At 36.5% G+C, this 24,477-nt stretch overlaps 1 protein-coding gene across 1 annotated transcript; it reads right to left on the bottom strand.

Annotated features, from left to right (window-relative positions):
• Positions 1 to 1,594: 1,594 nt before the first annotated feature.
• Vbp1 (von Hippel-Lindau binding protein 1) lies at positions 1,595 to 22,244 on the bottom strand. The gene is made up of 6 exons (NM_011692.2): positions 22,113 to 22,244; positions 19,328 to 19,452; positions 15,112 to 15,178; positions 13,183 to 13,281; positions 5,318 to 5,456; positions 1,595 to 2,633 (listed from the first exon to the last, which is right to left on the bottom strand). The coding sequence occupies exons 1-6, from the start codon at positions 22,200 to 22,202 to the stop codon at positions 2,563 to 2,565; spliced, it is 591 nt and encodes a 196-aa protein (NP_035822.2). The 5' UTR covers positions 22,203 to 22,244; the 3' UTR covers positions 1,595 to 2,562.
• Between the last annotated feature and the right edge of the window lie 2,233 nt (positions 22,245 to 24,477).

The following is a 24,477-nucleotide window of genomic DNA, read 5'->3' as shown; positions in this document are numbered from 1 at the left end:
GTATATCATGAAAAAAATGACATCATCTGCAAATTCTTATTGTCTGTTTTGTTGTTTTTGTTTGTTTGGTTGGTTGGTTTTGTTTTTTGAGGCAGGGTTTCTCTGTATAGCCCTGGCTGTCCAGGAACTCACTTTGTAGACGAGGCTAGCCTCGAACTCAGAAATCCGCTTGCCTCTGCCTCCCAAGCGCTGGGATTAAAGGTGTGCGCCACCACACCCGGCTTGCAAATTCATATTTAAATTTTTATATTTAAGACAAAAGAAGAATACCATTCCTATATTAACAGGGACATCTTGTACCAATATAATTACTACAGTGTGGGAAATATAGTATTTACAAACTACAAATTCTAAAATTTTAAAAATTTTTAAAAGGAAAACTAAAGAAAATTTATAAAAGAAAAACTAAAAGAAAGTTTGAGAGGAGTTAATGAAAGGGAAAATGTATTGTCCAAAATAATAAATAATAAAAAAGAAAGTTTGGTATATTTTAGATTAAAATCTTACTTGCTTATTCCTTCCAAAGGTTTTCTGTTCTTTCTACAAAATATAAAGCTCTTAAAATATACTAGTTATTTTATATTATTTGTGACTATTGAGAAGGGTGTTATTTCCCTAATTTCTTTTTCAGCCTGTTTATTCTTTGTGTAGAGAAAGGCCATTGACTTGTTTGAGTTAATTTTATATCCAGCTACTTCACCAAAGCTGTTTATCAGGTTTAGGAGTTCTCTGGTAGAATTTTTAGTCGGCCATCACTGGAAAGAGAGGCCCATTGGACACGCAAACTGTATATGCCCCAGTACAGGGGAACGCCAGGGCCAAAAAAAATGGGAATGAGTGGGTAGGGAAGTGGGGGGGAGGGTATGGGGGACTTTTGGGATAGCATTGGAAATGTAATTGAGGAAAATATGTAATAAAAAAAAACTTTAAAAAAAAAAAAAAGCCGGGCGTGGTGGCGCACACCTTTAATCCCAGCACTTGGGAGGCAGAGGCAGGCAGATTTCTGAGTTCGAGGCCAGCCCGGTCTACAAAGCGAGTGCCAGGTCAGCCAGGGCTACACAGAGAAACCCTGTCTCGAAAAAGCCAAAAAAAAAAAAAAAAAAAGAGCACAAAAGAGAATAAATAAAAAATATACTAGTTATGTACAATAAATGCATCTCATAAAAACTGTGGAGACTCATGTTAAGATATTATCTGAGAGCTGGGCATGGTGGTGCACGCCTTTAATCCCAGCACTCGGGAGGCAGAGGCAGGCAGATTTCTGAGTTGGAGGCCAGCCTGGTCTACAGAGTGAGTTCCAGGACAGCCAGGGAGATACAGAGAAACCCTGTCTCGAAAACAAACAAAACAAAACAAAACAAAAAGATATTATCTGGGATTTTCTTTCTCCTGTCTAATACCCCCAAAGTATTACGATATGGGGACGGGGACGGGGGGGGGGGGATGAGTAAATCATGAAGGTTCTGCCCTTGTATTTCAATTGGACTTAAAAGTCTCCAGACCAATGCAATATAAATAATTGTTTTACCTATTTTATGGTATTTGCCAGAAACATATATAGATTAAGACAAAGATTAAAATGAAAAAATTGTCAGGCAACAGGTTGAACATCACTATTTTAATAACATGAAATACAAGTACAAAACATTGTACAAGTATACTTTTTACTACACAGAGATGGAATAACATGCATGTGTTTTTACCAGAATCTGTATCACCAAGTACTTTTACCACAGTCAGTACCAATGGCTTTCCAGAGATTATATCTGTCCTATGTAAATTTTATCATGAATAAAAAAGCTTACAACTCTTTTCAAATAATGCAGATTTATATTTATGTTACTCTTCCTGTTCGAGGTGCTTTGGAAAACTGTTACATAATATAAAAATTACCTTAGCTTACAGTTTTGAATGGGTAGTACTCTCTAGCATTGATCAAGTCTCCCTTATATTGTCATTGTAGACACACTATACTTACTTGGGATCAAAGTGTTATGGATGTCAATAGCCCTCATACTGTGTAGGAAAGCAAATAACAATTTTCTGAAAAGTTCAGAGTATTATAAAAGCTACTTGTTAGGCAGAAATACATGAAACCCCATTTACAGAACAAAACAGCAACAAAAGATGATAATGCCCTTCAAGTACTAAAGGAGAACAAGCTTACAAATATTGGAACTGTATGTCTTTCCTGCCTCTAAAAGGTTTACCATATCCAGTGAGAGTAATATCAACCAATAAAGAAAAAGAAAACTGCTCTGGTGCCCAGTATTCAGCAGCTTCCATAGCATTCCTCACAGTTCTCGGCCATTTCAGTTAGGAGTTGTCTTATAACAGATAAAATAAAACAAAAGCAGCATTACATTTTAGGGAAATATGAAAAAAATACTGGTAATTTCATAAAATATTTGAAAGTAATTTTGTTTTCATAAATAAATAAAATGGTGTTTTTAAATTTTAATCTTGCTGTGAAAAAAAAAATCAGTGAAAATTAGATCAATCTTTAAACCTTGGCTTATTTAACATGTTTGAAAACCTGAATCACATTTTCAATTGCCAGTGTTATGCTTTATTCTTGGTAGAATCATCTTTGTTTCTTCGTTTTACATCCCAATTATAAACCCTGGCCATATCTGCAATAACTGTCAAGGAAAATGAAAATATAATACCAAAGGTAACAATGAAATTATAATTTACTCATAAAGCTAAAACAAAAGAAAACACGGAAATCACAAAGATACTAGTGGCAAATACTGTTGATAGCTATGTTGCTATACTACCAATTGTTAAGAGCAGGGCGTGGTGGCGCACGCCTTTGATTCCAGCACTCGGGAGGTAGGGGCAGGTGGATTTCTGAGTTCAAGGCCAGCCTGGTCTACAGAGTGAGTTCCAGGACAGCCAGGGCTACACAGAGAAACCCTGTCTCGAAAACAAACAAACAAACAATAAACAACAAAAAACAAAAAAATTGCTAAGAAAATTCTGTTCATTCTATATCCTAACATAAAATGTTAAAATGAATACGATTACCCAAAATTTTATCTGGGCTAAACAGATCCTTTAGTTTACTAAATACCTACTGTGTTTTGACTAAGCCTTGAACAAGCTAGGTGAAGCCCCTTCCTTCATGGAGTTTAGATTCATTAGAACATACTCTAATGCCTGTCTACTATTCTAACTTTTCCAGTTTATACAGTATTATATTGATGATAAATGGCACTTTTCTCTAAGTTTCCTAGAACTCGATTTGTATGATTTTTCCATTACATTTCATTTTTTCCCTCACAGTTAACAGCCCCCACCCACCAAGGAAGGTCTAATTAGCCTTCCTAGGAACTAGGGATTTCATAGCTGAACCAAGTATTCACATTAGTTAGATGATAATCCTGGCACAAACCCTCAAAAAAACCTATCTTGCCTCACCCAAGAATTTTCCTACTACATGATACATGTTTGGGAGACTTCAGTTCCTGCACTTGAAGAGCTTGTGGCCAGCCAGGAAAACAAAGCATTACATGCAAAGCAGAAAAAAAAAACCCACTCTGACAGGATTGCAAAATGTTGAAGAATGCTCTGATGCTTAAACTGATATATGAACAATAAAGGAGTATCTCCAAGTAAATAAAGAGAAATCATTCCAGGTAGGAGGAACAAATAAAAGAACAAAAGAAGAAAATACAAACAGCCTGGGACATTTTAGGGATGAATAAAACAACTAGTTATATGAAATTTGTAATATTCTAGAGAAGGACCTGTTTATGAAATTCAATGCATGTCATGACACTGGCTGAGGTATAAGACTAGTGGAAAGCACTCAAGACTGACTATATGCATATATTATATAAACCAGCTAATAATTAAAGTATATAACCAAGGAAATAAAACAAAGATGTATGACTCGGTAAATTCATGCTGGAGATGTTGTAAAGAACAGGTCTACTATGTGTAGGTTCTATAGCACCAAAACTAAGTAACATTATAGTACAGAAAACCTCATGGGGAAAAGCTGACATGACTGGATGACTCTTGGTTATTAGGAAAAGAGAAGTATAAAGAATGGCACTTAGGTACTTTTCTTTGTTCTTTTTCTTGGTTGTTTGGGGTTTTTTTGTTTTTGGTTTTTCGAGACAGGTTTCTCTGTGTAGCCCTGGCTGTCCTGGAACTCACTCTGTAGACCAGGCTTGGACTCAAAATCCGCCTGCCTCTGCCTCCCAAGTGCTGGGTATTTTTCTTGAGTGTGTCAGGAACAAAAAGAGATAAAGCAGAGTATCCCAGTTAGCTTTAACTTGACACAGATTAGAGTCATCACTCTGACTGGCCTGTGACATGTCTGTATGGGATAGTCTTGTTGTTAGTTGATGTAAGAGGATCTAGTTCACTGTGGGTAGCACCACTCCATGGGCAGTATAAAAAAGCTAGCTGAGGATGAGTATGTGAGAGCTATCAAGCAGTGATCCTATGTGGTTTCTGTTTCAAATTCTTGCTCTAACTTCCCTCAGTGATGAGCTGTAACCTGGAAGTACATGCCAAATAAATCCTTTCCTCCCCTAGGTTGCTTCTGGTCAGACTTTTACCACAGCAAAAAAAAAAAAAAAAAAAAAGAAAAGGAAAGGAAAACAGAGGAGAAAAGAGCTTGCTTGCAAGCATTCCTTTCCCTACAAATTTTGTATTGCATTTCAAAACAGTTTAAGTTTTACCTCCTAAAAAGCATTTCCTGACCTAACTCCAGGACACATCTATCATTCTCAAACTTTAAATTATCCTGATCCTAAATACATGGACTTCTTTACAACTGCTATGTGGTCATCAAGGACCTATTTTATATATGTACTTTAAACAGACAAAGACTTTGATACCCTTTTCCCTCTACTAATTTTCATGACTCATATGGCTTAGCATCCTTGCAGAAATTGCAAAGACTTTTTAAAGACTGGGTCTCATTATGTAGCCCCAGGGTGGCCTCAGGTTGATAATACTCTTGCCTCAGCTTTTGAAGTGCTAGGATCACAAGCTTGGATCACTGCACCTAACTTATAGAAGACTTACATGTTTGTGAAATTAACCTATTATAAAGGTATCTTAGTAAAACTATTTGAAAAGAAACTTATTTCATCACAGTGAGTCTGCTCTCCACATCTTTACATTTCTAATTTATTATTCTACCTTTAAACTTTTTTATTCAAATGACAGTCATTATCTTATGCAATCTCTAACTTCACATTTATTTAAGAATAAAGTCATTCTTCCCATGAAAACAATATTTAGAAATTTTTTAAAAAATCTTTCTCTTTCTTCCCTTTATTTGTTAAAAGGATACTGACTTCTGTGGTAGTAAACTGATCTCGAAGAAAGTCAAGGTCTTCTTCAAGAGAATCAAGATTCTTTGTGGCAGTTGATAAATTCTTTTCCAACAAGGCCTGAGCTTCATCAATATCATATTCAAGCATTACATTAGCCTGAAGAAAAATAGTCATGACAATTACTTTATAATCTCGAGGTTAGGGTAAGTATCTGAAAATGCAGCCCTTGGGTTAAACACAGTCCACTTGTCTTGGACTTTGCTACAGTAGGGCAGAAAACAAAGGCCATGTATCCTGAAAAGCAGAAAATATTACTATTTGACAGTTTACAGAAAATTTGCTAACCCCTGAGTTACAGGTATGTAGAAAATGAGGTATCAATACACAAAATCACAACACACATTTTGAAATGAAGTGTGCAAAAGGTAGAATAGTGTTACTATTTCTGTAAAAAGACAGATGGATGTGGTCTTACCTATGTATGTATAAATTTTTTCTTGAAGAATATCAAGAAATAGACTCTTGATTACTTAAAAGGCAGGCACACTGAGCTAATGAGAAGCAGGCTTTCATAGATATCCTTGCTATAAAAAAATAAATTTAATATTTGTCCTCCAGAATGAAAAGTACCAAATTCATATACTAGTGGTATTTGGAGATGGGGTCTTTGGGAAGTAATCAGATTACATCATGAGGAAAGAACCTCCAAGATGGCATTAGTAACTCTGTAAAAAGAGAGCCAAACTAGTATGTTTACTATTTCACTACATGACCTCCTCTGCCATATGATACAGCTCTCACCTGTTGCTCTCACCTGATGCTAACACTATCCTCTTGAACTTCCCAGTTTCCAGATGCATCAAATAAATCTCAATTCTTTATAAATTTCTCAGTCTTTGATAATTCAGTTATAGCAAGAGAAAATGACTAAGATAATGTGTCTGTGCCTCTTAAATTACATATAAATGTGTTGGTTGCCCAGCAAGTATTAAAGCTTAGCATAGAGACTCATGGCTATAACCCTGGAATGCAGAAAAGTAAGGAAGGAGAATTTCAAGTTCAAGGCCAGCCTGTGCTATCTATTAAGAGTTTATCTCAAGAAAGCAAAACAGAAAAACTCAAACCTGTAAATGCCAGTACTCGGGAGGGAAAGACAAAATGGGTCAGGAATTCATGGTCATCCTCAGCTATATAGTTTATTGCAAGCCTAGGATACATAACAATCTCTCAAAAAACAAAGAAGCATAAAGCAAAAAGCATTAACCCAGCATTTAAGATTCTGAGGCAAGAAGAGTAGGAGGTCAAGGCCAGCCTGGGCAACATAGGAAGACTTTACACAAGCAAACAAACAAGCAAACAAACAAACAAGAACTGAGGACATAGTTCATTGGTAAAATGCCTGCCTAGCTTACACAAGGCTCTGTGTTGTGTAAGATGGGTGGCTGTAATGGTAGTTATTCAATCTCAACTAAAAAGCAATAACCAAAACAAACAAAAACTCCCACAAAGCTAACATTAATAGGCTGGACATATAGTTCATGTCTTCATTACCAGCACTTTGGAGGAAAAAGCAGAGTCTTGCTATAGACTCTATATAGCAAGTTCTAGGAAAGCCAGAACTACATAGAAAGACCCTGTATTAAAAAAAAAAAAAAGGAAGTAAGCAAGCAAGTAAACAAACAAACATTATAGACCAGGAAACATACATAACTCAAAAACACTGAAAATATATGTTGGCACAAAAATGTATTCACAATAGCCAAAAAGAAGAAATAAACCAAATATGACAATGAATAAAGAAGGTATGGTTTATACACACAACAGGGTGTAATGAAGGAATGAAGCTGATACACAGAGAAAGAAAGTAAATTGGTAGTTGCTACAACTTCTTAGCCATCTGGTAAAGGTCAAGTGTGGTGGATGCCATAGGAAAGGAGATAGTAGAATGAAGAAATGGGGTTACTTTATGGGATAAATAAAATGTTCTGGAGATAGAAAGAGATGATGGTTGCACAACTATGAACACACTAAAAACTATGAAACTATATACTTTTAAATAGCAAATTTTATCTTAATTGTTAACAAGAGAGAAAATTTCTTCAAAGAGATGATTTGAGACTTTTACTCATGGTAGATACGGGACTCTAAATAATATAAAGATCAGTACGCTAACTGGAAGACAGAAGTTTTAATTCAGACACAAAGAACAAATATAGCAGGCTATATCTCTTTACAAGTAGATACTCTTTTAAAAATGTATGTATAGTAACTATTAGAGACTGGGAGGAATTTTGGGATAGAGGATAGAAGGAATTTGGTAATAGGTAAAGTGCAGTTCTAGTGTTCTAAAGAACAGTTATATGAACTACAATTCACAACACTCTACTATCTATATATATGGAAGAGGGATGTTTTGACAGTCTTACCCAGTAGCCCAGGTTAACCTTGAACTTGAGGCAATTAGCCTACCAAATGTTGAGATTACATGTACTGTCATGATGCCTGACTCCTATTATATAGTTGATGAAATACTAGAAAACGGGAGCTTAAATGCAAAGTAGTATAGGGATGGAAATATTAATTGCACTTAGTAGATCAGTACACTTTGTATATACATACTAAATTACCATACTGTCCCCTATAAATATGTATAGTCAAAAAATAATTAAGGGGTTGATGTAAATCAGAAATACAGCAACTTCCTAATAGGCATAAGTCCCTCAGTTCAACCCTAGTACCACAAAGTAATAATTATTCAATTTTAAAAGCCTACGAGAGGGTTGAATCTTCCCAGAGGATCTATGGAAACTAACCAGGCAGAGAACAGATAAGCACCAACACTGTAAATGCTTTCTGTGTACACTTCTAGTAATCCCCAACACTCTCACCCCAAAAGTAATCATTTTCCTGACTTCTCTAACGTGTAGTTTTGTCTATAATTGAACTTTTGATAAATGAAATCACGTAAGTGTATGTCCTTTTGTGATAGAGTTCTCTATTAGGGGAAAATATGGCTCTCTGAGGCCACAAGTCCCACTCTACTCTCTGTGGCTCTGGAGAGATTTGTCAGAGTGGATCCTAGCATATAGCTACAACCTGGGTAAGCCTAATAATAATCTATATCAAACTTCAGGGACAGAGAATTGTCCAAGGTTGATGGCACAAGAAAATATTGCAAAGATCTGAAATCTAGGATTATTCTTGTCACTGTTGGCTTTGAAAACAGAAGGGTTCACGCGGCAATAAATGCACATACAGTGTAAACACCAGCAAGGAAACAGGACTTCAGTTCTACACATAGCACAGGAATGAGGCTGCAAAACATACTGGTACTTTAATTTTGGTCACTTAACACTTGGTCCTGAGCAGAAAACCCAGTTAGACCCACTTAAATGATCATTTTAAGACTGCACTAAATGAGACCTTGCCTCAAAAAAATGTTTTATGGAGTACATAGATTTACTCTTAGACTTAAACAATTCTATCCCAAAGAGGTGTACAAAAAGGGAAGCCTTTCTTTACTGGTTTATACATGCATAAGTATTGGCCATAGTGCTGTTCTCTAGACAGGAAACCCAAAGACAACTTAAATATCTCCTAACATGGGAATATTAAAACTCTATCGCAAGATTAAAAGGACAACAAGAGGCTAGAAAGGTGGCAGAATGGTTAAGAGCACATGCTGTTCTTCCAGAGGACCAGAGCTTGGGTCACAGCCCTCATGTTGGGCAACTGCCTGTGACTCCAACTTCACAGAATTGATGCCTTCTTCTGGCCTCTGAACACCTATACTCATATCTCTCTCTCTCTCTCTCTCTCTCTCTCTCTCTCTCTCTCTCTCTCTCTCTCTCTCTGTCTCTCCCTCTCTCCTCTCTCTCTCCTTTCTATCCTCTCTCTCCCCTCTCTCCCTTCACCCTTTCTCTCTCTCACATACATACACCACATACACTCACTCACTCATACACAATTCTTTAAAAAAAAAAAAGCAAGGAGGAAAACCCCACGTTTACAAGAAACGATATCTGTGAGACTAAGTAAAAGTCACATTGTACCAGAAGTGGTCCTAGCTTTTGACAGAGGAAATGATGGAACCTTCATCAGAAAAATGACATGCTATCATGTGTTCTAAAAATATAACTTGGGCAGTTACAGCTAGAAAAGCTAAAAAGAATTCCACAATAAAGGCTCTGAGGCAGACCCTTTATTTATTTATTTATTTATTTATTTATCTATCACGATTATCTAGGTCCAGGAAGAAGTCCAAGTGTGACCAAACAAAAAACTGGAAAATTAGGTAAGAGAAGTATAAAAGAGTACTAGACTGCATTGGGACTTGCCAGCTACTCAAAAGATTGTCCTTGAAATAAGATGAGAAACGACCACAAAATTTGGACAGAATAATGGCATGACCCAACAGATCTTAATGGATAGTTCTACCCACTATGTCTGAAAAGGATTTTGGAATATAGGGGCAAAAGCAAGAAAATGAACTTAAGATGTTAATTTGAATTCAACTGTGTACATCAAAAGATATACTGAAGCTCTAACCTCCCGGTACCTAAAACCTTATGCAGAAATAAAATATATTATGGATTAAGCAGTGTCTTTTTCCAAAAAAAATCCAGTCTTAACCCTCAGTACTTCAGACTGCAAAAAAAATAATTTAAAAATTATTTGAGCATATAATTTCTTTACAAATGTAACCACGTCAAAATAAGCTGAATATAGACAGTCTTTCCACAGTGATACATTCGGGTATATTTTCTATACTTTAGTAGGCCATGACTGAGAGATAATAGACCAGCCCTAAGTTGGGCTTAACTGCTGCTGTTCCACTAAATGGTCATGTCAAACTGCCTTCTTTTTTGTTTATACCAGAATATTTTGCTGCTCTCAATCTTGGTTCAGAGAAGATTCTTTTTGCAGTGGGGAGTGGTTACTACAGAGAGTCATAACTGGTCTGTTCAGACTAAGTGACTGTGAATGCTCAACCTTAAAAAAAAAGTTTTCTACATCAACTTCCCCCAATCCAAGGCTCAGGGAGCATCACAGATGTGGGCAGAAGGAATATAAAAGCCAGAGAAGAAGTGTGAAATGCTGTCTTCTGGACATGGCATGGTTGATGAGCAAATCAACTCACAATAGCCATGATTGCCTATATGAAATTAATCCAGCTAACATTCCAGCATGGATAAAAGGAGGAGCTTCAGATGCCCAACCCCTTAGCTGCTGAACGAAAGTCCCTCCCCAGAGATGCTGGCATTGGTAGGTTGCCCATGCCTCAGCAGATGGCCCCTATAGCCATCTATATATGGTCAGTACTAATTGAAATCAGGGAGCTACTAATGATGACAAAAAACTCACATAAAGTCTAGAAGGAAACAGGTTGAAGTGCCTGGGAGAACTGAAGGAACATAGTGAGGATGGGTATGATAAAAATACATTGTATATACGTGTGAAATTTTCAGAGAATGTTAAAAATGAGAAAATAAAAGCCTAAGTGATAAACACTGAATCTTTCCTTTTAAAAACAGAACTAAGACTAAACAGGAAACTGAAATGAACTCAACTAACAAACACTGAGTACATAAACTAACTATATCATAAAATTGAGTTTCACTGTGTTAAATGATCCATTGTTCATAGCACTAGAGCATGTCTTACAACAGCAGCAAAGGAAAATCCTTCCAATGAGGCAATCTGGATAGCAGGAAACAGTGTGCATTGTGTACTTGCTACTTTGCATAGGAGCTTGCTTTGAGTAAAAGAAAAAAAAAATCCTGTATTTAGCTAGGTCTGGGGTCTAAGAAAAGCAAGGGTGAAAAAGCACAGAAAGTGCTGGGCCAGGCACAGTGTCAGTCTTTAATCCCAGCACTCAGGAGGTAGAGGCAGGCAGATCTCTTTGAGTTTGAGGCCAGCCTAGTTTACATAGTGAGCTCCAAGACAGCAAGGGACACATAGAAAGAACCTGTCTCAAAATAATAAAATAAATAAATAAATAAATAAATAAAACAGCAAAAAAAGGGAAAGAATGAAGAAAAAGCATAGACAAAAATCTATGAAAGTATCTAAAGCAGAATATTTTTAAGAACAGTCTCCTCTAGTGACTAGAGAGCACTAGCGAGCTAGGCTTCAATTCCCAGCACCCACATCACAGCTCACAACAATCTCTTAACTACACTTTCAGGGAATGTGACACCCTCTTCTGGCCTCCATGAGCACCAGGCATGCATGCAGTGAACATAGATCCAAGTACATAATACTCATGCACATAAAATAAAAAACTAAATTATTCTAACCTCAGAGTTTTTATAATCTTTTTCTCCTTAAATTTATAGGGCTCTTTGTAAAACTATTACAGTCTTATAGACAAACATTTATCAGAGTAAAACAGTACTGTTTGACTTTTACTCTTCCTTCTGTTACATGCTTTTTATATATGTTTGTATATATGTGTGCATGTATGTAAACACAAGCACAACCTTAGGTGTCATCATTTAAAATAGGGTTTCTCATTGGCCAGAGCCCATCAATTAGGCTAGACTAACTGGCCAATGACTCGTAGTAATCCTCCTATCTCTGACTCCCAAGGGATAGGATCTCAAACATACAATGTCTAGCATTTTTTATGTGAGTTCTGGGTATTGGACTCAAGTTGTAATGCTTGTAAAGCAAGTACTTTACCAAATGAGCCACATCTTCTCCCCACTCTCTTCCTTCTTATGCATTTAAAAAAGACAAAACATTAACTGGAGAAATAGTTGGGCATGGTGGTATGTCTGCCATCTCAGTATTTGGTAAACAAAGGCAAGAATGATGCGAAGACAGTATGGACTACATGAGTCTTAAAAAAACAAAGGGGGCCAGGCGGTGGTGGCACTTGGGAGGCAGAGGCAGGCAGATTTCTGAGTTCGAGGCCAGCCTGGTCTACAAAGTGAGTCCCAAGACAGCCAGGGCTATACAAACCCTGTCTCGAAAAAAACCAAAAACCAAACATCAAAAAAAAGGGGGGGGTGATGACTAGATCCATGGTAGACTGCTTTCCCAGCATACTCAAACTCCTGTGTTTACACACACACACACACACACACAACTACAAGACTAGATTTGGTCAATTTTTTGTCTTGATTGGGAAAAATCTTTAAACATCTTTAAAAACACTCTTAATTCCAGTAAGTTTCTAATAAGGACTACTTGAACTCTACAGCTTTATTCTTTCTAAAATCAAAGGGAGATAAAAACATTGCATAGTAAGAAGAAATACTGGCATATGCAATTGTGTCTGCGTTTGGTGGTTGATTATGGCATGGATCCCCAGATGGGGCAGTCTCTGCACGGCCGTTCCTTCCATCTCATCTCCGCCAAGACCCTGATATAGATGACTCTTGTGAGGCTATGCCAGTGCCTGGCAAATACAGAAGTGGAAGCTCAGAGTCATCTACTGAATGGAATACATGGTCCCCAATGGAGGTGCTAGAGAAAATACCCAAGGAGCTAAAGGGATCTGCAACCCTATAGGTGGAACAACAATATGAACTAACCAGTACCCCCCAGAGCTCTTGTCTCTAGCTGCATATGTAGCAGAAGATGGCCTAGTCGGCCATCACTGGGAAGAGAGGCCCCTTGGTCTTGCAAAGATTATATGCCCCAATACAGGGGAATACCAGGGCCAGGAAGCAGGAGTGAGTGGGTTAGAAAACAGGGTAGGGGAAGGGTATAAGGGACTTTTGGGATAGCATTTGAATTGTAAATGAAGAAAATATCTAATAATAAAAAAAGATAAGTCAGTGAAAACATAAAAAAAAAAAGAAGAAATACTGTTTTGCTAGTCAGAAAACCTTGGTTTACAACTATATTGGCTGTGGCTATAACATGTACTTACCCCCAACCATAGGCATACTTTATCAGTAGGAGGGACTGAAGCTTTGCAGTACAGGTTATCGGCCAGTAAGAATCTCGTCTCCATTGAATTGGTAGACTCCTTTAAAAGAAATGACAGTACCACAAACAGGCCAAGTTGATATCAAGGTTATACAGGAGGAATCCCACACCTAATCCACCTAATCCCAAGACATTTAAAACAGTACCATCATGAAGATTTATTTAGTTGGAAAAGAAATAAATGACTATTACCACCAAATGACTGGAAATGGACTCTGATTCAGCTACTTACTAGCTGTGTAAATTTAGCATGTCACTGTTTATCTATGCCTCAAGTTCCCCAACCAAAAAATAAAAATAATAATAGTTCCTACAACTGTAAAGATTGTAAGTTTCCAAAACACATCTTAGTTTTAAAGATACATAATGCCTTAGAGTAAAAGGATAAACAAAAGTACCTAAATCAAATGAGACTAGGAATCAAGCAGATGTCACTATCCTAATATCTGACAAAATTGACTTTAAACTATCAGAACAGATAAAGAGGGACACATCATTCTAATCAAGGGAACAGTCAACCAGGAAGCTATTACTATCCTAAACAAATATGCTAACTCTGGGGCACCCAATTTCATTAAAAAAAAAAAAAACTGTACTACTGAATTTAGACACAGATAAACATCAGTCCATTAGTAGGTGATTTCAATACCCCACTTTCTCCAATAGACAGGTCATCTAGACAAAAGACAGAGAAATATCAGAATTAATTGACATCGTACATCAAATGGACCTAACAGATATCTACAGAATATCATACCCAAAGACCAAAGAATACATTCTACTCAGCATCACATGGAAGCGTCTTCTAAAAGAGAACACCTCTCTAAGACACACTGAAAGCAGCCCTATGAGGAAAATGTACAGCTCTAAGTGCTTACATTTAAAAAAATCAGAAAGAACACAAATAAATGGTTTAATGATGCAACTCAAAAGAACGAACCAAATCCAAACCAAATCAACATCAAAAAATAATAAAAATCAGAGCAGAAATCAACTAAACAGAAACCAAGAAAACAATATAAAGAATCAAAAAACCGAAGATCTGATTCTTTGAAAGACAGACAAAACTTAATACCCTTGGCCCAACTAACCAAAAGAAAGAAAAGAGGGATCCAAATTAACAGTATCAGAAATGAACAGGGAAACATTACAACAGACATCAAAGAAATGTAGAATATTATGAGGGACTATTTTAAAAACCTGTACTCCACTAAGATGGAAAACCTAAAAGAAATGGATGAGTAGGATTCAGCCAAACCACCAAAATTAAACCAAGAAGTCAATGACCTAAACAGGCTCCTAAGAAATGAGGAGAGGATATAATAATAAAAAGCCTTCCAGCTAAAAAAGAGTCCAGGACCAGAAAATTTCACAGAACAATTATATCAGACATTTAAAGACAATCTACACCTAATCTTCTCAAACTATTCAAAACAAAACAATAAAAAATAAAAACAAGAAACCCCCTCCCCAAAAAGTAAAAACAGAAACAAAAGGGTCACTCACAAACTCCTTCTACAAAGCCAGTATGCCAGCACACACATAAAAATAAAAACAAATAAATAAATACACTCTTAAATGTTACTACCTCAGAATAAAACATTTTAAGAATACCTAAAATCATTTCTAATTAAAAATTTACAAAATAATCTAAGTGAAGACCTTAGAATTAGGCGTCATTTTAGGGGAAGACCACAAAGCCATCTTTTTTGGTGAAAGTATACTACTTTTAACATTACTACATATGCTCAAAAAGATAGGGTGAACCCTACAAAACAAATGAAATGCCTATAACCAAAGAGTCAAGGAAATCAGGCCTCTGCCAAAACAATGCTGATTTGCTTATACCTGCAAACAAAGGTACACTTACTTTTTTCTTCTGCATGTATTTCAGAATTTCCAAAGTCTGTTTAATTTCAGGAATCTGACCTTTCAGCCTGTGAGGAGGGAAAAAAAGGTTAACAAAGTATTTTACCAGCAAAAATAAACATTACGCTGAGCAGTGGTGGCGCACGCCTTTTAATTCCAGCACTTGGGGGGCAGATGCAGGCGGATCTCTGAATTCGAGGCCAGCCTGGTCTACAGAGTGAGTTCCAGGACAGCCAGGGCTATACAGAGAAACCCTGTCTCAAAAAACAAAAATTAAATAAATAAATAATTCGGGAGGCAGAGGCAGGCGGATTTCTGAGTTCGAGGCCAGCCTGGTCTACAAAGTGAATTCCAGGACAGCCAGAGCTATACAGAGAAACCCTGTCTCAAAAAGACAAATAAATAAATAAAATAAAAAAAATCACAATCATCTTACTAGCATTGCAATTTTCAACTAATATGCCCTTAAAAACTATTTATAAATATAGGTTATATTTTATAAATTTTATTTAAAATAATATTTTTGATATAAGAAAAGATTTGATAAACATTGCAAAACAAAGTATACTTAATAAACCATACAGAAAATACTATAAGGATACAAACATTTAATTAAAATATTTAAGGGACTAAAGAAGTTTAGAGCATTTGTTGTTCTTTCAGAGGACCCAGATTCAATTCCTTGCACCTTCGTGGTGGCTTACAACCATCCATAGCCCAGTTGTAGATCTGATATCAATTCTGATCTCTACAAGCACCAGACATGCACACGGTGCACAGACATACAAGTAGGCAAAACATTCATATACATTAGATATTTATTTTATTTTTTTTAATATACACTGAAGTTTTGTCTCCATGTAAGTCTGTTTGAGGCTGTTGGATCTTGGAGTTACAGATTATTGTGAACTGCTACGTGGATGCTGGGAATTGAACCTGGGTCCTCTAGAAAAGCAGTTGGTGCTTTTAACTGCAGAGCCATCTCTCCAGTCACACATAAAATATTTTAAAATTAAAAAATAAAATGTAGGGAGCAGCAGTTAAGAGCACTGACTGCTCTTCCAGAGGTCCTGAGTTCAAATCCCAGCAACCACATGATAGCTCACAACCATCTGTAGAGGTCTGGTAGCCTCTTCTGGTGTGTCTGAAGTCAGCTACAGTGTACTTATATATAATAAATAAATCTTTTTTTTTTAAAAAAGATGTAATACTAAGCATATATAAAATACATGGTATAAAAAGCCTTACTTCATATGTCCAACTCCCTGTTATTAACATTTCTAGAACAGGTCACATTCTGCAGAAGTGATTCACAGGCTCTGCATTTGATTATAAACTTTCATTTAGCTAATTATTAAAACAAGATGTATCCAAATATATTAAATCTCAAGTCTGAAAACATCAAGCATCTATGTAGTACTACATGGGGCTGTTTTAGGTATGCATACTCAGCACATATTCAGATACAAGGTAGGAAAGGATATGGACATATATATGATCTTCAGAGGCAGAGAAAGGGCCAAGCTGTGAAGCTGAGACATAAATATTGACCCCCCAGTTCATGCAAAGATAATAAAGACAGTCATGGGCTATAAAAAGAAAGGCAAAGATCTCTATCTACTCTTGCCACTCTTCCTCAATACAGTACTTCACATTTTAGCTAGCAAAAGAATAGATGGAAATCAAATAGAAAAGGAAGAAATCAAATTAGCCATATGATTCTATACCAAGAGAACCCCAAAGTCTCCATCAAAAGATGCTTACAACTGCTAAGTCTTCAGCCATCTGACCCTGAAAACAAAGAGAATCTCATCCGATCTCAGTGATAAATTGAATTGGGTTTGATTAGTAGATGGATGAATTGGTAAGCAATTTAAGCAAAAATTAATAGATTTTCTATGCAGCAATAATGAATTCACTAAGAAAGAAATAAAAACAATCCCATTCATAATAGCCACAAATGAATAAAACAGAGACAAACAACAGAAACCTGATCAATAAGGTAAAATACTTCTACATTGAAATTTATAAAATACTAAACAAAGGAAATAAAGATACTAGAAAGGTAGAAGGATGTTCATTCTATGTTCATGGATGGGCAAAATTAATATTGTAAAAATGGTCATATTACCAAAAGTATTCTCTGAACTCAATCCTAAGCCCAGCAAAATTCCAATGACATTCTTCACAGAACTAGAAATCACAATCCTAAAATTCATATGAAACTCCAAATGACCAAGGTAACCTTGAACAAAAAGCAATGCTGGATGAATAAGAATAAAAAAATCATAATGACAAAAAAGAACAGACAGACAGAGACCACTGATATAAAACAAAGGACCTAGAAATAAACACATATAGCTAAAACCATCTCAACAAAGATGCCAAGAACATCTGATGGAGAAAGGAGAGTCTCTTCAATAAATGGTGCTAAGAAAACTGAATATCCACATATTAAAAAACTAAAACCATATCCCCCATCACACTGTACAAAAAAGGAACAAATCAAAATTCAAAATACATCAAAAACCTTGAAGTCAACACCTGACATTCAAAACTACTACAGGAAACATGAGGGAAATATTTCAAGATATTGACATAGGCTACAATTTTTTCAATAGGATTCCAGTAGCTCAAAATACAGAATTGTAAAATGAAATTATACCAAATTAAAAAGCTCTGCACAGCAAATGAACCAATCAGTAGACTAACAAGTTTAGAGCGGATAGAAAATATTGCCAACTATTTACCTAATAGTGCATTGATATCTAGAATATGTAAAGAATTAAAAAAAACTTAACCAAAAGAAAAAATAATCCAATAACTAAGTAGATAATGATTTGACGTACCAAATGGCTAATAAATGTATAAAGAAAATGTTCAACACCTTTAGGCCTCAAAAAATGCAAATTAAAACTACAAAGATTCCATCTCACTAGAGTCAAAACAGTATCATCCCAAATACTTGGGAGGCAGAGACAGAAAGATTGAAAGTTCAAGAACTACCTGGACAATTTAAGAACCTATTTCAAAATAAAAAAAAAAAAGGACTAGCAGTATAACTCAAAAGTAGAACACTTGCCTTGTACACATGAGGCCCTAGGTTCAATGAACCAGTACGGTACACACCTGTAACTCCAACATTTGGGAGGTAGAGGCAGAAGGGTCAGGACCTCAAGGTCATCCTTTGCTACATAGCAAATTCAAGACCAGACTACACTACATGAGACCCTATCTCAAAAATAACTAATTAGCAGTATTGGCAAGGATATACAGGAAAAGGGTACTTTATATACTGTTATATAATATAAATGCAATGTTACCTTACATAATATAACTTATAATACCTTTTATAAAAAAAACAGTATGAATGCTCCTCAGAAACATAAAAATGAGGCCAGAGAAATGGATCAAAATCCTTACTGATGAGCAACCTTAGTTCAACCTCTGAATCTCACAAAACAAAACAAAACAAAACAAAACAAAACAAAAAAACAGGATTCAATGGCTAGCATCTGTAATCTCAGCATGGCAAAATGAGAACTGCCCGAGAGACAGGAGAACTGCCCAGAGGCTCACAGGTCAGCTAGTGTGAGTACACAAAGTGGCAAAAATAATAGCAAGAGAGACCCTGCCTCCACAAGGTAGCAGAAGGAAAATGATTCTAGAAAGTTGTTCTCTGACCTCCACATGTGCGCACTATAGCACATTTGAGCATATGCTTGTGGCATGGCATGCATGAACCTGCATACATATGAGCACACACACACACATAATTGAAAAACTAAAAATGGAAACACTATTTGATTCAGCTTTATTATTCCTGAGTGCATATCCAAAGAAAATAAAGTAATGAAGTTCTGTGCATACTAATATTGTGGCATTATTCACAATAATCAAGAACATCAGATGATTGGATAAACAGGTATATATGCAAGGTCTATGCATATATGTAGAAATAGAACATTATGCAATAATTTAGTAAGAATGAAAATATGTCACTTACAACACCATTAGCAGAACTTTAGGTTATCATGTTAAATAAAATATACCAGACTAAAGTAAAAGGAAAGGATGGTTGGCATCAGGGAAAATGAATATGATCTAAGCACAATATTTGCATGTATAAATATATCAGAGTAAAATTCATTAGTGTATACAACTTATATTCATTAATAATTATAGTAAAGATTTTTAAATGTAGAAATTTTGATTACCTCCTTTTTTTCTGAGCAAGGTTGAGTTCCATAAACTTATACTTCTGGTATTGTTCATCCAGCTTCTTTAACACTGTATCTGCAGTCTCATTCCCAGGCTGCTTCATGAAAGAATCTACATCTTCCTTTAATATGAAAAATCATACGAAGTTTTAAATTCATATTACAAACCTGATTTTTACTACTTTGTTTATAAAATGTAAAAGAACAAGTTTTGTTTTCCTCAAAGGTTTGTTTCATTTAATTTTTTTTGAAGAAAAAATTTCATAAAATAATCTGATCAACTTCCCCTCTCCCAACTCCTCCAAGATCCTCCCACCTCTCCAACTCCCCAATTTCTCTTTCTTTAGAAAATAGGCAAACAAACAAAAAGCCATAATTTTAAAAACAAAAAAAATCCATAAAAACACAAAATCTGAAATGAAAGCATCCAGGCAAAAGGCCAGGAGGGAGAAAAATACTCAAACAATACTACACAAAAAGTCTACAACAATACGATTGAATTAATTTTGTGGTGGCCGTCTATTTACTGCCCTGCATGGAATCCACCCGTTAGTATGGCTAATATACCTAGTGAGACTCCACTGGAGAGAACTAATTTTTCTTTTCTGAAAGCTTGTTTTTAATTAAAAACCTAACTATAAAGAGTTAAAGATGGCTGCCCTGGAGCTCAGTGGTATACCACTTGCCTACAAGACAGGTGGCCCTAGGTTATCCCCAGCACTGGCAGAAGAAAAGTTAAAGAGAAGTTAGACATGATGCTACAGGTCTGTTATCCCAGAACTTAGGAAGTAGAAGCGAAAGGATCCAAAGTTGTCAGCCTGGACAACATACTTTGTCTCAAAAAAAGAAAAAAAAAGTTCAAGAAAGACCATTTCGGACAGTTTACATACATTATGTAGGTAATTTATTCTTTATTTTTCTGTTTTTAATGTAAGACACATGAACTTGCCTGCTTTATACATTTCTCATGTGGCTCTAGTAATAAATATGAAAATTGCTAGCAATGAAGCACACTGCCTACTCATGTGCCCTAGTCACTAAAGAATTGAGCAAATTGTGTGCCAAAGTTATCATTTTTCTTACTGATTTAATTCAATTGAATACATATTTTATTTTTCAAAATAAGTCCATAAATATTGTCACCCATAGAAACTCAAGACTAAGCAGCAAGATGGAAGTTGGGTAGGATTCAAATACTCTCAGACATAGAATTTTATGTTGTTAAAATATCATGCCACTTCCATTAGTTTTGGAACATCAAGATAATTATATAAAGTTTGGACTGCTTATTACATCGTGTTGGTATAAAATTTAACCATAAAATTTTACAGCCAGTTGTCACAGTGTCTGTCTTTAACCTACAAACTTGGAAAGCAGAAGCAGGACAGGCACTATGAATTTGAGGCCATCCTAATCCAAACAGTGAGTTCTAAGCCAACCTGGGCTGTCTCAAAAAAATAAATAAATAAAATAAATAAATAAAAGTTTATTTTACGGTAAATCCCTCAGATAAAGTTTGTATTCATTAATTCCATTTCTGAAGTTACTGCTATCGGGTTATATTTAAGACAGAATGGAAATTTATATATTTACATCCTTATATATCAGGCATTATAATAGGATCAGGAGAAATAACACAAAATTTCCTCACCTCTAAGTAGCAGAGCATGACCAAAGAGGTTCTAAAGCTCTCCTGACTGCTCAAATGCTACTTCTGGATACCTCTATTTCTGGGTTTCATCAACTACATCTACAAAATTTGAACAACAGTAACTCCCTCATAAAGTTTTGCAAATTTTCTAAGAAAATTTCTGAACCTCAGAAAATATTACTTCATGTAAAGATCACTTGAAAAATATTTTTAAAAGCACAGAACATTGAGAATACACATAAAAATTTATTCCACCAGCACATTAAAATATACAATATAAAATGTGATTTAAGTAAAAGAAAAAAAGGGTCTTTTGAAGAATGTTAGCAATAAGACAGAATATATATAATTTTTGGTACATACCAAAAAAGAATCAAGGAAATTTTGACTAAGATTTTATATGCTTCAGTACAAATATTTAACTTGGGTCGGTCCTGTTACATGAAACCTTCCAATTGCATTTCCCACAATCTTCACAACTGCATAAAATTTGTTGTCTACAAACTGCTTAAATAGTATTACTAAAAGCAAATATAAAATGGTTTCAAAAACCTAATAACAGCCGGTTGCCCATTACATAAGCCTCAATTCTTAAAAGCAAGAACACATGGACTTAACGTTTGTGCTAACGTTTACTTTTCTCAGCAGTCTGCTTCCATTCCCAAGGAAACGGACCACGGCCGTGCTCAAGCTGACTGGGTGCCACTCAGTACCCACACCCTACAAACAGCTGCTCTGCCTGCTCTCTGTGCTAAATGTCCACCCATCTACATCTCCGGCATCACTGCGGTCTTGAGCTCAATAACCGTTGCTGCTGTTTTTTGTTTTTCTTTAGGCGACAACAGGCAGCAACTGGTCAGTTTCAAGGGACGCCACGCCCCAATCCGCCTCGCATCCGTCTCCAGCTACCCAGTTCTCCTCCCTGCTCCCTCTTCTGGGCCGGGGTTGGACTACCTTTCTTCAAAGCTATCGCCCGCCAGGCCTAAAAAGCCAAGATGCAGGAAGAGGCAAAAGGCCAGACATTCCCTTCCGGGACCCTTTAGCTCTGTTCCTCCCAACGACCCAGACCTGGGAAGTGACTGGAAAGCAATCTCCAATATCAGATTAAGACGCTGAGAAAGAGTTTCTTACCACAAACACTGCTTCAGGAATCCCTAAGTGGAGCCGCCGCCCGTTTCCAGCAGCAGTTTCTAGGCCGCATCCGTCCTTAGCCGCCGCCATCTTCAGAAAGCACCAGAGCAAATAACTACCTTCTGAGGCATCGATCGTTGGCGTCAGTGATTGGATCGTTTGCACTTCAGACCCGCCTCTCTCCCTGCGAATCTGCGTATTCATTGGTGCTTACGTCGTGGGTGGTGATTGGCTACACGCATGTGACTGACAAGCTTAGAAAGGATGTGTTGGAAAAGCCAGAAGGCTAATGCTTATTCTAATGCTTAATCTCAGAGATCTAAGGAATGGGCAAGGATAAAGCCCTGGGAATTCAGACCATGCCAAACCGCAGCCCCACCTGCACCTGAAGATATCAAGAGACTACACTCCAGAGTGGCTTCTGAGGCAATCCCAATTCCCTTTTGCAGACCAGTGAACTTCATTCTGAGTGTGTATGCCCTGGACTCATAAGAAATACACCAATCTTTCTCACAAGCCACCTTCAGTGAGATACTTGTCGGCTTCCAGGTCAAAACTTTCGATATGTTTATAGTTTATGTGAAAAAAATGCCAAGAGCTGTGCTTAAATTCTTAGATCCAAAGACTTCCCAGAGTTTTGTCCTCCACAACAACTCTTTAAAAAGCAAATCTATCAATAAACCAGATATGCATAATCACTGCAGGAGACCCTGTTTGCAAATAAAAGCAAAAGTAGCTTATAAAACAAAGCAAGCCAGTATCAATTTGTCTTAGTCAGGGTTTCTATTCCTGCACAAACATCATGACCAAGAAGCAGTTGGGGAAAAAATGGTTTATTCAGCTTACGATTCCATACTGCTGTTCATCACCAAAGGAACTCAGGACTGGAACTCAAGCAGGGCAGGAAGCAGGAGCTGATGCAGAGGCCATGGAGGGATGTTCTTTACTGGCTTGCCTTACCTGGCTTGCTCAGCCTGCTCTCTTATAGAACCCAAGACTACCAGCCCAGAGATGGTCCCACCCACAAGGGGCCTTTCCCTCTTGATCACTAATTGGGAAAATGCCTTACAGTTGGATCTCATGGAGGCATTTCCTCAACTGAAGCTCCTTTCTCTGTGGTAACTCCAGCTGTGTCAAGTTGACACATAAAACCAGCCAGAACAACATGGCAGGGAAACTATAGCCATGAAATCTCAACAATATGGTTGCCTAGCCAAGTCCTACATAATGACCCCAGCAGCATACACGTTAATGGGAATGAGGGAAATTTCACACAGCCCTACACTAGATGATGAACTACAATCAGTCAATGGCTGCTGAGGGAGGGAGAATCAATTTTCTCCAGAGACAAGCCCCCCTGATAGGTTGCCAAATCTTAAATGGTCAGCCCCAAGTACATGTACATATGAACAACATTAAATGTACTCAGTTATAAGTTTATATAAGATACAGTAATAATCATACAAGAAGGGACCATGAATCCAAGAGGGAGTGGGCAGGAGTTAAGAGGGAAAAAGTTAGGGTGGGAAAAATAGCAAAAATAAATACATGATAAAGTTGAGATGAGATTTATACAACTTGGGAAGCCTTTGTATTTAGTTCATATATGGTTTTGATAACTAAAAAAAAAAAAAGACAGTAAAAATAAAAATGTTCTCTACCACTAAAAAACACCCTGTACACATTTATATAATTTAAAATAAAATAAAATCTTTAAAATAGTTCACCTCTTCTTGTCCTTTGTGTCAACTGAAATGAGAAAGTAAAACCTATTTTATTGAAACTCATGAGCAAAGAGGGAGTTTTTTTTTTTTACGAACAATTCCTACCTTTAAATTGATTAATAAGATTTCAGTTTGCCCCAAATTCTATAATATTACTCCTAAAAAGAACATTCTTTTTCTCCATTCCTCTTCTTCCTCCTTCTTTCCCTCTCTACTTTGCTCCCTTCCCTTCTTCCCCAATTTTCTCCCTTCTTTCTTCCCTCTCAGGGACCCTGCTTGCATGCATTCTAAACTAAGCAAACACCCTACTGATGGACTAAATTCCCAAGTATAGGAATTACTCATTAGCTGGTGCTTTCAGCATGGATGATTTGTCTGTCATATCCTTTTGAACGCCCTACAAAAGGAAAACTATTTGAGATTTTCAAATTAATATATACATAATACTTTATTCTTGAGAATTTTACATGTGCATACAGTACATTTTAATCATATTCACCCCTGAACTCCCACAACTCCTCCTAGATCTATCCTTCATTTTCCACCCTTTGCAACCTTTTGTCCTTTAATTACTTTTTGTTTTTAACAAAAGCCAAAGGTGGAGTGGAAGCTTTGAAGCTGCAATCTTCCATTGAACATGG

This window comes from Mus musculus, chromosome X (genome assembly GCF_000001635.26).
Source record: "Mus musculus strain C57BL/6J chromosome X, GRCm38.p6 C57BL/6J".
Lineage (NCBI taxonomy): Eukaryota > Metazoa > Chordata > Mammalia > Rodentia > Muridae > Mus > Mus musculus.
This window is presented reverse-complemented; position numbering and strand designations above follow the sequence as displayed.

What these genes read in the sequence shown, in the direction of transcription:
- Vbp1 (NM_011692.2), bottom strand. Translation starts at nt 22,202, where the DNA reads ATGGCGGCGGCTAAGGACGGATGCGGCCTAGAAACTGCTGCTGGAAAC. An exon ending in TTCCTGAAGCAGTGTTTGTG is followed by an intron (nt 19,453 to 22,112) that starts GTAAGAAACTCT and finishes TTCATATTAAAG; the next exon opens with GAAGATGTAGATTCTTTCAT. An exon ending in AATACATGCAGAAGAAAAAA is followed by an intron (nt 13,282 to 15,111) that starts GTAAGTGTACCT and finishes TTTCTTTTAAAG; the next exon opens with GAGTCTACCAATTCAATGGA.